The following is an 11,106-nucleotide window of genomic DNA, read 5'->3' as shown; positions in this document are numbered from 1 at the left end:
TCACTAACACATTTGTCATCAAATTCAATAAGAAAGCAAAGCTTCTAAGTTGGGTAACAAGTCAAAACTAAAACTAGAGGTTTGAATTACATTTACATTATCCCGATTAAATGTCACTGTATTTTAAAAGCCCGCCCTCCCTCCCACTCTAAACCCTCCCTAAAAGTAAGGAGAAAGAGAAAATGTTAATGAAAAATCCCACTTTCACTTAACAACCCCCCCCCCCCCCCCCCCCCCCCATATATATATATAAACCATGCTACCCAAACAAAGGGTATCCACATCATACACCCAGAATATGTTCAACCCAGAGACCCGGTCTGCATATGCCCAAACAACGACACGTCTCCGTCAATAAGCCAGTCCATTCCTGATGTTTGAGCTTCCTTGATCCGACAGGGTACTTTACGCAATGTAAGAAAACGGCTCAAAGTGCTAACTGGATTCTTTTAAAGAAATAAGAGAACTGAGGAAGAAGCAGAGGGCAGGATAAGGGGGAAGGCCATTCTTTCGTTGCCCAACAGCAACCTCTATTGGCCAAAGAAAAGCCCTAACATCACTTTTGTTCTCCAAAAATATACCAAGGACAACATTTACCCCCGAACCAGCCCTCATTCTTCCTCGACTTCAACTGGCAGCTCCCCAGAATGATTAAATCTGTTATTTTACATTAATATATATTCTTATAAATATATATATATATAGATATATATATATATATATATATATATATGGCCCTTATTGAAGAAAACATGAGTTTCACATTGACACGAAAGTACCATAATCTCTATATAGCCAAGTAGAAAGTGTTTTCAGTGCTCAAGTGAGCTGGCAGCAGTCTGTTTATGTCACACTCATTCAACAAGTAATAAAACATAAGAAAAATCCTCTTTGAAGTCACAAACTTAAACTTCTGAAAAGAGCGCTCACTGCACCTCGTAGACTTCTCCTTTTCCACTTTTTCCTGAGTAATACTTTAAACCTTGTAACAGACAACTTTTTTTTTTTTTTTTTTTTTTGCTATTTCAACTCTGGGCTATTCCCTGCCATCATGGTTATTCTCATTATTGTTTTACAATGGTAAAGTTGATTGCTCAAACACCTCATTGTAAAACAAATATGTCCCGTACTACGCTACACTTATTTAAAAAAGTACTTTCAGTTCATGAGTTATGACCAGACCTAATGCCACTAATATGACGAGAACAAACAGTAAATACATATTTAACTTAAAAATAACAGATACTTAAAAAAAAAAAAATTGCATTTGCAGGAAACCTTGTGGGCTTATTGTGGGGAGAGGAGTGGGCACAAAACCAGAATCTGAATAATTACAAATATGTCACTTAAAAAAATAATAACAATAATAATAATAATAATAAAATAGGAGCACAAAAAAATAAAACTGAGAATTTAACGCGTGTTCTCTCCCTCTCAGGCTCTCATCTGTAGCTTTGGCTTGTTGTAGTTTTGGAACCTGTACTTACTGGCTCATTGACATCAGATAACAAACTACTATACCCTGAGAATTCAGACACAGGCGTCCGTATCCTGTGATCCACCTCCCCGCTAGAGTCAGTGCCGTAAGACAGGCCACGGCCATCTGACTTGAATTGGGAGCCAAAGGCCTGGGCAAAGTTTTCAATCTGGTAGGAAGGCTTGGAAGAGTCCAGAGAGGCCAAATCCTGCGAGGCTGACAGCGGGTAGACCACCGTACCGTTCTTGATCGGAACGTGGTCTTTCTGGGTGCTCAGGTCAGACGGGCTGATCTGGTAGGAGGAAGGGGGAGTGGAGGAGTGTTGCTTCTCCATCTGGTCGGTGAGCTCCTGAGAAGGGGTGAGCTGCTGGTGTGTGGAGGCGTCAAGGCCGCTCAGGTGGAAGCTGTGCTGCGGCGAGGATCCCGTCAGCATTGCAAAGTGAGACTTTGGCACAGAGGAGGGCAGCGAAGGCGAGGCCACCGACTGGCCAAACCCGCACTCCATTGGGGACGTAGTGTAAATGTTCTTGTCAGCATAGAGGGGATTTCCCGGGTGGGAACTGGTGAACGGTCCTGAGGCGGGAGGCCCGAGGCCGAGGGGGAAGCTGGCACTGTGGCTGGTGCGCTCCAAAGCCTGCAGCAGGAAGCGAGAGTATTCGTGCATCATGCCGGTCTTGTCTCCGGACGGACTGGAGGTGTCGGCGTTGTGGCCGATGTCGGAGCAGTCTGCGGAGGCGGGGTGCAGCTCCACGTGATGGTCGCTGATGTCAAAGTGAACGTCGTGGTGCGAGCCGTCCGGTTTCTGGGTGTAGTGGTCGAGGAGGCTCTGCAGCACCTCGTCTGGGATCCCGGACTTGTCGAGACTCAGAGGCGCGTCGCTGTCCATCACGCTGGAAACGACACCCTGAATGACGGACTGCTGGGAAGACAAGTGACCGACACCGACATCATATTCACTGCTGGTTCCTCCAGCCACCACTGGCCCTGATGAGTTTGCATTGTTTGCTGCATTAAGGTAGCGTCGTTTCTTGAGGAACTGCATGGCGTCGTCGTAGTTGCTGCTGCTGGCGGGGCCTACTTTAGCCCCGCTACCGTGCATGAGGCCGAGACCATCCATGCCCTCGCTCTGCTCCAGTGAGCCTACTTTGGCCTGTCCCAGAACTGCTTTATCCAGGCTCTTACGGTTAGCCTTCTTGAAGGCCATTTTTGGGGCCCGGCCGTGGTGGCCCTGCTGCATGCTGGTTCCCGGCTCAGTAGAGGAAGACACCGTTTGATTCTCCATTGAGTAATCATGGATGCTGTAGCCTTCAGGTACATCGCCATGAATATGCGGTACCCTCAACCCTCCTCCCTCCCCCTTCTTCTTCTTGCGCTCCCCGCCCTCGCCAGAATTTTTGGACCTTCCCCTCTTTCTTCCAGTATTCCCAACATTTCCCTGAGTGATTCCATAGCTGCCATGTCCCAAGTCTACACAACCAAGGTCCATCATCCCAGGATCCAGCCCCTTCTTTATGGCTTCTCCACAGGTTCGCTTGTGCTTAAGCAGTCGGTCTGTCCTAGAAAAATACTGAAGGGAATAACACCAAATGTTGTTTTAAAGTTTTTGATGCATAAAGTATCGCATTTGATTATCAGGATACTAAGCAGCTCACTGACCTGTTGGCAGGTCTCACATCTGTACGGCTTTTCTCCGCTGTGAGTCCTCTTGTGTCTCTCCATGTGGTACTTCTGAATGAAACGCATGTTACACTGGTCACAGCTGAATGGCTTCTCTCCTGCATTACAAAAACAGCGATGCTCAAGGTTAGTTGTGATTAGACGCACACAATGACTCACAGATTAAATCAGATACGACACGGACGGTTGTCTTTAAAACACTCACCACTGTGGATTTTCTCGTGTCGTTGGAGAAGGTATTTCTGAATGAAACTCATGTTGCACTGATTGCATCTGAAGGGTCTTTCACCTGAAACAAAACCACAGAGATTTATACGGTTACAGTGTTGCATCCCTTTGTCACTATCCTACTGTAGAATGGTTCACTTATTCGCAAAACATGTACTGAAATCCAATCACTTTGCCCACTCTTCACCAAAAGCAGTACGTGTTGCATGGCTATTGCAGTGGACTGCATTGTATTTCACAGGTGTTCATCCCATTCTGAAAAACAGTCTTTTAGTCCATCGACAGACTATACAAACACAGCTAATTATTTTGGAGCATGAAAAACTTTGAATGACTAATAATTCAAAAGAGTCTGAGATTAGAAAACCTTTTTACATAAATTAATTCAATGCAGTACAGTAGCTGGGAATAGAGCACAAACTGAATTTGTGATTCTCAAATAAGGACATCAATCCTGTGTCAAGTCAGAGGAAGGAGCCAGGCTTAACTTACAAAACAAAAAATAACGCTCATGCATTATAATGCAGTATTACAGGCGAGTTGTCATCAAGGTTGCAAATATGTAGCTACTTATTTATAGATTGTTTTGTTTTAAACAGTAAACATTACTATTGCATTTTTTTCTTCAAAATTCCGTACCTATGATTATGAGCAAGATATTATTTCCTTCTCTGACCAATTAAATTACAGCTCACCTGCAGAGCAGCTGCCCCATACTCACCTCCCGCCATAGCCTATATTAGGCTCGTGTTTTACGTTTCAGACTCTCGTTTGAATGCCTGTGTTCATCTTCTGTTACATGAAACCCCAGGACTGGAGTAGAGGAGGCTGTACCAGCAGTAATTTAGCCGATTTTGCTAACATTCAGCACTGGAGACGAGCGTGTCGGAGTAGAAAACAAAAACGAGTTGTGCTAACTCCAGGTCGTGCTGCCCTAAGTTTCCATCACAGTAATGTAATTTTGACAAGGCTGTTAAAGTTAACCCTAACACTCCCACGCTGTTATACTTTGATGCAGCAAAAAGCAGGGCAGTGATTCGGCTCCTCGATTTGAATTAATGTTTAGAGGGAAGCCATACACATCTGTGAACCTAGAAGCCAGGGATCATTTCAAACCACCTAAATATTATGCAAAACGCTGTGTTTACTTCAGAACGCTTATCAAGTACACTGAGAACTAGCTGAAGACAATGTTGGATAAACTGTGCAAGCAGTAATGATAACACAGGTTTTAGTTTCTTCAGATTGCAGAATAATTTAATCAACGTTTTCTTTGTGAACTCTCGACATTAAGAAGCACATGAAGGAGAAATGAAGAGAATGTGGACGCTTCCATACCTGTGTGGATGAGAACGTGTCTGCGTAGGTGATAGGAGCTTCTGAAGGATGCGGCGCAGTGCTCACAGATGTGAGGCTTTGTTCCCGGCGACAGGCTGCCTCCATCTGCATCCAGCATCATTGATTGCTGTGGAACAATAACAGAGAAACACAGGGGTCAGATTCACTCAGCTGTCTTCTGTATTATTATTACTATCTGTTTAAGGATAAGTTCATATTGAGTAGATATGTATGATGAGCACTATGCACGGTGTTAAAATCATGCTAACATCTAAAACAGACTTAAGTAAACAAAATTACACATTTTTATTGATATAAAATGTTTCTATGGGAAATTATTAATGCATTACTCTACAGCTGAGGCTCATGATTTTGTTTTTATTTGACAAAAGGCAGGAATGTATTAGTGTTCATTTTGAATATTAAAAGAACACATTAATAGTCTTTTTTGTCTGAGTAATCGCTGTTTTCACAGTTATGATGGTTCTTTGGTAAGGACTTAAAATGGCAAAGTATGAAAACATTCACAGATATATATAAATGTATGACAAACCTTTGCCTCGCTTCTCTTCTTTCTTGGTTTACCCTCCTGTCCATCACCATTTGACCTCCGACCTTTTCTCCCAGTGGGCTCCTTTCCTAACTGACTCGGCAGCTGTGAGGATGACAAAGGGAGAGGGCCGTGAGAGTGAGCCACAACGAGGACATTACTTGATTAAAAGGTAAAGGGCCTTCAGTCTTAAAACTATCATGCAAACAAGTCCCATGTGTGTGTTGCTCATTTAAACAAACGAAACACTTGGACAATATCTAGTGATTGTTTGTTGGAAATTTATTGTGCAAGATTTGGTTCTAGTCGCGAAATAACAATGCCTTAAATGTATAGCCTCTCTAAATTAATCATTCAGAAGTATACATTTTCACTAAACTTTATCACAAAACAATCTGTGTGGGTTTTTATTCTAGAAAGATGAAAATGGGCTCCTGATTCACCTCTTTATTCTTTCCGTTTACCTACTAGCACTACCCTTTCTTTCCCAGTGAACATGCTGCACATCAGTGCCATATGGAGACTGGACGGGTAAATGTGGGCGCACCTGCTGCTTCAAAATCAGCCCAAATTTTAGGACAGAAACTGGAGAAAGAAAGAGTCGAGCCAAAAAGAAATAGGTCCAGCTTTGACTTTAGCTGTTGGGCTTTAAGGGGGAAAATCTGCTACAGACTGTAAGGCTTATTTCATCAACTTAGCTCTCTAAAGAATAAAAAAATAATCAAGAGAGCCAGACTAAACAATTTATGTTTGGGCTCCCCATGTGTTCAAATAATATCCTAAACATAAAATTGTCCTTGAGTAGTCAACTTATTTAAAATAAATCTGGCACAATGAAGACAAGAATTAATTTTGTTTCCCAACAAACGTGCGTCTAGAGCCCCGATGACCTCTGATGCCTGGCTATTGTTAGAAGTGTGTGGTTGTGTGTATTTCTATTTAAATGAGCACAAAAGACGTCTGAAATGAAGTGCAAGCTTAAACAAGACAGCTGTGTCCTTGCCAGGACGTTTTCATTCATGCGGAGGATGGATGACGTCACCCTTCTACCCAGAAAGAGAATCAGAGGGAGGGGAGAGGGGGGCTCATTTATATTTCGCATCTCAAGCCGTCGGTAGATTTATGTCACCATAAACAGTTTCACACAAGCTCCTCCTCTGAACCCTTCCTCTCCCAGGCTCCTCCTTCTTAGGCTTTTGAAATATCAGCTGCTTCAAAACACAGTAGGGATGCGTTTGTGGGACAAATTTACCGAAAATTATTCTAAATTAAGGTGTTTTTTTGGGACAAATCTGGGCGCGTATATATATATATATATATATATATATATATATATATATATATATATATATATATATATATATATATATATATTTCATGTTAACAAACGTAGATAATCACATAATGCACAAAAGGAAAAGCTTATAACAGGCATTCGTACAGCTTCTTAAGAGTAAAATTCAAGCGCTTTCAAGGTACCTACACCAGAAATGTCAAGACTCCCAAAACCTCTATCATTATATCTAAATTTTTACTATAAATGCAATTGGAAAAATTGCCTCGTCTCAGCCAGAGGAAAATAGGAGCATTTTGTAGTAATTTTATAGGACAACCTATGAGTTTCCAATACATTTTCCATGCGTTTCCAATGACTGGAAAATTGGTCAACTTTTTCTTGATGAATCAATTAGTCAGTTGGTCTATACAATGCAAACAAACAGTGAAATAAAAGTCCTTTTTTTGTGCAACTAACGTTAAAAACCCCCAAAGATACTGCAGCAAATCCTCACACTGGAAAAGCTGTAACCAAAGAATACCTGGTGTTTTTGAGGGAAAATACACTTTTTTTGATTAATGAATTAGAAAGATATTTGGCGATGTATTTTCTGTTAATGCACGTGACTATTTCTTTCAGCTCTAAACTCAAGCACAGCCATTTTCCTATCAGTTGTACTTACATTGCCCATGTTGAGGTCATGCACCAGCAGGTTCTGGTTGTTGCTGACCGTCACCTCCAGCAGCTCAGTGCTCTTCCCGAGCCCTCCGGGATAAACCGGCAGGCGATAATCGTGCTCCGACAGCTTCTCCTGCTTGATACCCATGGCGTGAACATAGTCTCCCAGCCCCGCACACCCCATGCGGCCACCCTGGTAACCCATGCTGCAGTCAGGCGAGTCACGCTCCTTCTTCAAGATCATTTCTTGAGGTGGATGGTCCTGCATAACGGAGTGGGCAGCCAGCCGGGTGAAGCTGGTCACCGGAGGGAGGTGGCTGAACATTATCATGCCAGAGCCGAAATTGGAGTCCATGCTCCCGTTGGAGCGTAGGTATTCATTGCCTAGTTTGTCTTGAATGATGTTCATGATGGATGCCGGCGGGCAGGAAAACTATGGGTTGGCAATCAGTGTCATCCTGTGAGAAAAAAAAAGAGCAGAAGTCAACGTTAAAACAGTAATGGGTCAGTTTTAGGGAGGCCATATAACTAGCAATCAATCTGTGACGATACAGACAAATAATAGACAACAGATAATTACACAGCCAGTTAAGCTCAGTCTTCAGGAATCAGTGGCACGGCCTCTGATCTAACAACTGGGCGCTTAGTCGGATTAAAACCGACGGTTTATGGGTCAAGAAAAGGGCTGCAGTCTAGCACCATGACAAGGGGAAACAAGCAAAACAGACAAAGCTGGGGGTATAGTGTACACAGTCCTCTGTGGCTGATTACAGAGTGTTTGTACAGTATTTTACAGGGCAGGAAGGTCACTGGCTGCAATGCTAGCCACAACATGAGATGAGGAATGAGAGGATTGAAGTAGTGTTAATCTGTTTGATGGGCCTGTCTGACCCAGTCATCCTATTTGCATGAGCTTATCTGCCAATGAGAGTGCACAGACTGCATTAGAAACACTGGCGTAATTATGTAGTTGCTGGATAAACAAATGCATGTTTTGTAATCGCTTTGAGCGCAATGTCTAATGCAGACATTTGAAACGTGTTGATATTAAGTGTTAACGTCCAAATTAAATGTGATTCGCTATGATGAATACAATATTTAAAAGTTTGTCAAATTTTGGAAAGGTGTCTCTTTGAAGTGAAATTTCACATTTTCCTGCATTTTCCACTAAAGTTAAAATATAAGATATAATAGATAATTACATTCTCTACAGTATTTGCTCGCTCCTTGTGCGACCCATCCAGCTAATGAGTGCTATCTGGCTGCTGCCAACTGCCTTCAGCTCTGATGGTGAGCTAGCAGCAATAACCTACTCGGCTAACTCAAAGACAACTTTTAATAAATGAAACAAGACTTTAACCCACTCCGAATAACTTCCGCTTGCTCAAACGTGTTAAAGTAGACACCACGTGTGTTGAGAGGACCCTGAATCTACGTTAATGTATAAAAACTACCAAGCTTGTTCGCTGTGCAATTAACGTTAGCTACCTAGCTAACCATTTGGCTAACCACTCTTGCGGGGCCCTTCTTCTTTGTGATGCGGGATCAGGCAATAATTAATATGGCCATGCAATAACAGCAGCAGACCTGCGCTTGATGAACACCAATAAACGGCCAGTTATGAACAGGAAAATAACAGTTAAAGCACATGGAACGTTTGTGCGTTTTTAGACATGTAAATAAAGTTAGTTTTGTACTTTTTTTTTAGTTGAAATTAAAGAATTAGTGGCAGATATCAGTGCACACTAGCGTCACACCAGACGTTAAATCAGCGGGCATGATAAATGATCAAGGACGAACGGTGGTTAGCGCCTGAGAAATAGAACAATCAACACGAGTAATCTTACATCGTTTCTACTTATTCTTAGCTGTTTCCCCCCCAAGTCGTTGAGTTGGTTTCCTGGACAGTGAACCGACTGTAGGTGATAGGGCGACAACACAAGTATGACCCATAACAAACGGCCCACACAACTCCGGCGAACAATGATGCTCGTCCGGGCTAGCCGAGACAGCTAACTTAGCAGCTAACTAGCGGTAACGTTAGTGCGCTTTGTTGTCTGTCCCATGCGAGGAGTTTAACCGCTACGGCGACCGCCTCTCCCCCCAAAGTTGGATTTTATGAATTTCTCTTACCGGTGCAGGACCATGACCTGCTATTTTGGCTCGTGTAGTTCACCCTCAGCTGTCCGTTTCAATATCTAAAGCCAAAACATTGTTCTCCCGCAGCTGCTGGGTTCTTCCATCTTGCCTCGGCGCAGAGGATTCTGGGTCCTGCAGGCGGACAGCGTCCCGAAGAGAGAGACGATAAAAAAAATTGAATAAGTCGTATTATTTTTTTAATATTAATGGCATGAAAAAAAAACATGTTTAGGAACCCTGAAAAACAGATATAGATTTATTTATAATAATATGTTGTACAATTAACCTATTTTTATTATACTATTTCATAGTTGTTCGACGTGCTAAAATTCCTGCTTTTTTGTAATTCTTGCACTTCAATCTGCAAAGTTTAGCGTGTAAGGTGTAAAATGGAGGGACAGAAAGCCACTGCAAAAGTCTTAACATACCTTACTCAGATTCTTCTTCAGGTTCTATTATAAGATCGTTTAAACAGATCCTTCACTGAAGTGCCACAATGTGTATTTTATCTTATATATACGTTTAATACTAGTTTAGTATAGTACTTGAGTAAATGTACTTAATTGCACCATCAAGCACAAGTTACAGCACATCATATTCAGTATAGTGTTTTGGCATATCAACAAAAAATAGCAACTGGTCGCTTTCTTTTGTACCTGCCTTGTTTTGGTTTAGTGTTTCATTTAGTAATGTTTATGAAGGAAAAATGACTTCAATCTCTTTTGTTGTTTGTTTAATTTCAACAAGTAACATATCAAAAAATGTCAGCCATTAATGAAAGGAGGAAGAAAAAAACCCCACCTCAAATGGCTGTGCAAAATAAAGATTCCTAAAATTCAAATGGTTGAATTGTTCAAACCAGTCCTCAGACCAGCCGTTCAGATGACCATGACAGATGTATTCAGAAGTGAAGCTGAGTATACATCTAAGAGCACATCAGAGTCAAGCCTCACACCCCCCACTCCTAATTGCAATTGCTAATGAACCAATTAATTCAGAAAGCAGAGAATCATTGAAATGCAGAGAGTAGAGTAATGCAAAATAAGGTTTTTGATGTCCCCGTTCCTTTTACTATCATCCATGCTGACAACCCACACAGCTGACAGTGATATCTTTGAAATCATTCTCATGTTGGAGTGTTTAAATATGTATGATGGTTGACTGATGAACTGAGTATAGATGAAAGTCAGTGATTATGAGTGTAGTTCAAGGTTAATAATTTTCATCATCTTTGAATGCAAACCAATGATCAGAAGTTATATTTTACCACTGTTGTATTGTTAATATTATTTAAGTAATATTTTGTCTTTTACAGCATCTTTAGGTATTATTTGGAAATTAGAAAATGTAAACATCCTGGGGGACATAACTCTCCAGTTAAAAAAATAATACATGGTGGTATTTAACTGGCTCACTCCAGCATTTTTAGACTTTTCAGGATTCAGCGTTTACTCAACATTTCAATCAAGGCAGCATTTTGATTTGGAAAACACAAATAATTTAATAGTTAACATTTGAAAAATGTCAATATTTGAAAACATATCTATCTAAATGCTCCATTGTATTCACAAGATAGTCAGTGTCTGTGCGCTGTTTGGTGCTGAGCAAGAAGTGTACAGTATGTTTTTAGAGTTTTGTCGCTGAAAACAGCTGCCTGCTGCGACCTAAAATGACACTCTGTGAGAGCAGAGGTGGTGAACCAAAACAGCAAAGTTGCAGTCTGTGAAGCCAAAACAATGAGCT

The 11,106-nt window shown here is 41.6% G+C and overlaps 1 protein-coding gene across 1 annotated transcript; it reads right to left on the bottom strand.

The window, feature by feature from the left end:
• Window positions 1-254: 254 nt before the first annotated feature.
• Window positions 255-9,466, bottom strand: znf281a (zinc finger protein 281a). Its single transcript, XM_068718395.1, has 7 exons — window positions 9,358-9,466; window positions 7,229-7,682; window positions 5,274-5,375; window positions 4,721-4,847; window positions 3,360-3,443; window positions 3,134-3,252; window positions 255-3,044 (listed from the first exon to the last, which is right to left on the bottom strand). Exons 2-7 carry the CDS (start codon window positions 7,631-7,633, stop codon window positions 1,443-1,445), a joined length of 2,439 nt encoding a protein of 812 aa, XP_068574496.1. The 5' UTR covers window positions 7,634-7,682; window positions 9,358-9,466; the 3' UTR covers window positions 255-1,442.
• Window positions 9,467-11,106: the final 1,640 nt, after the last annotated feature.

Source organism: Cebidichthys violaceus, unplaced genomic scaffold, assembly GCF_023349555.1.
Source record: "Cebidichthys violaceus isolate CVI_PGR_0920_01 unplaced genomic scaffold, fCebVio1.0.p SCAF_23, whole genome shotgun sequence".
Taxonomy (NCBI): Eukaryota; Metazoa; Chordata; class Actinopteri; order Perciformes; family Stichaeidae; genus Cebidichthys; species Cebidichthys violaceus.
This window is presented reverse-complemented; position numbering and strand designations above follow the sequence as displayed.

Bases quoted from the DNA above. Each gene is read 5' to 3' on its own strand.
- znf281a (XM_068718395.1), bottom strand. From the start codon at position 7,633: ATGAACATCATTCAAGACAAACTAGGCAATGAATACCTACGCTCCAAC. The intron at 5,376-7,228 runs GTAAGTACAACT...TCATCCTCACAG, and splicing joins ATGACCTCAACATGGGCAAT to CTGCCGAGTCAGTTAGGAAA. The intron at 3,045-3,133 runs GTCAGTGAGCTG...TATTCCCTTCAG, and splicing joins GATGTGAGACCTGCCAACAG to TATTTTTCTAGGACAGACCG.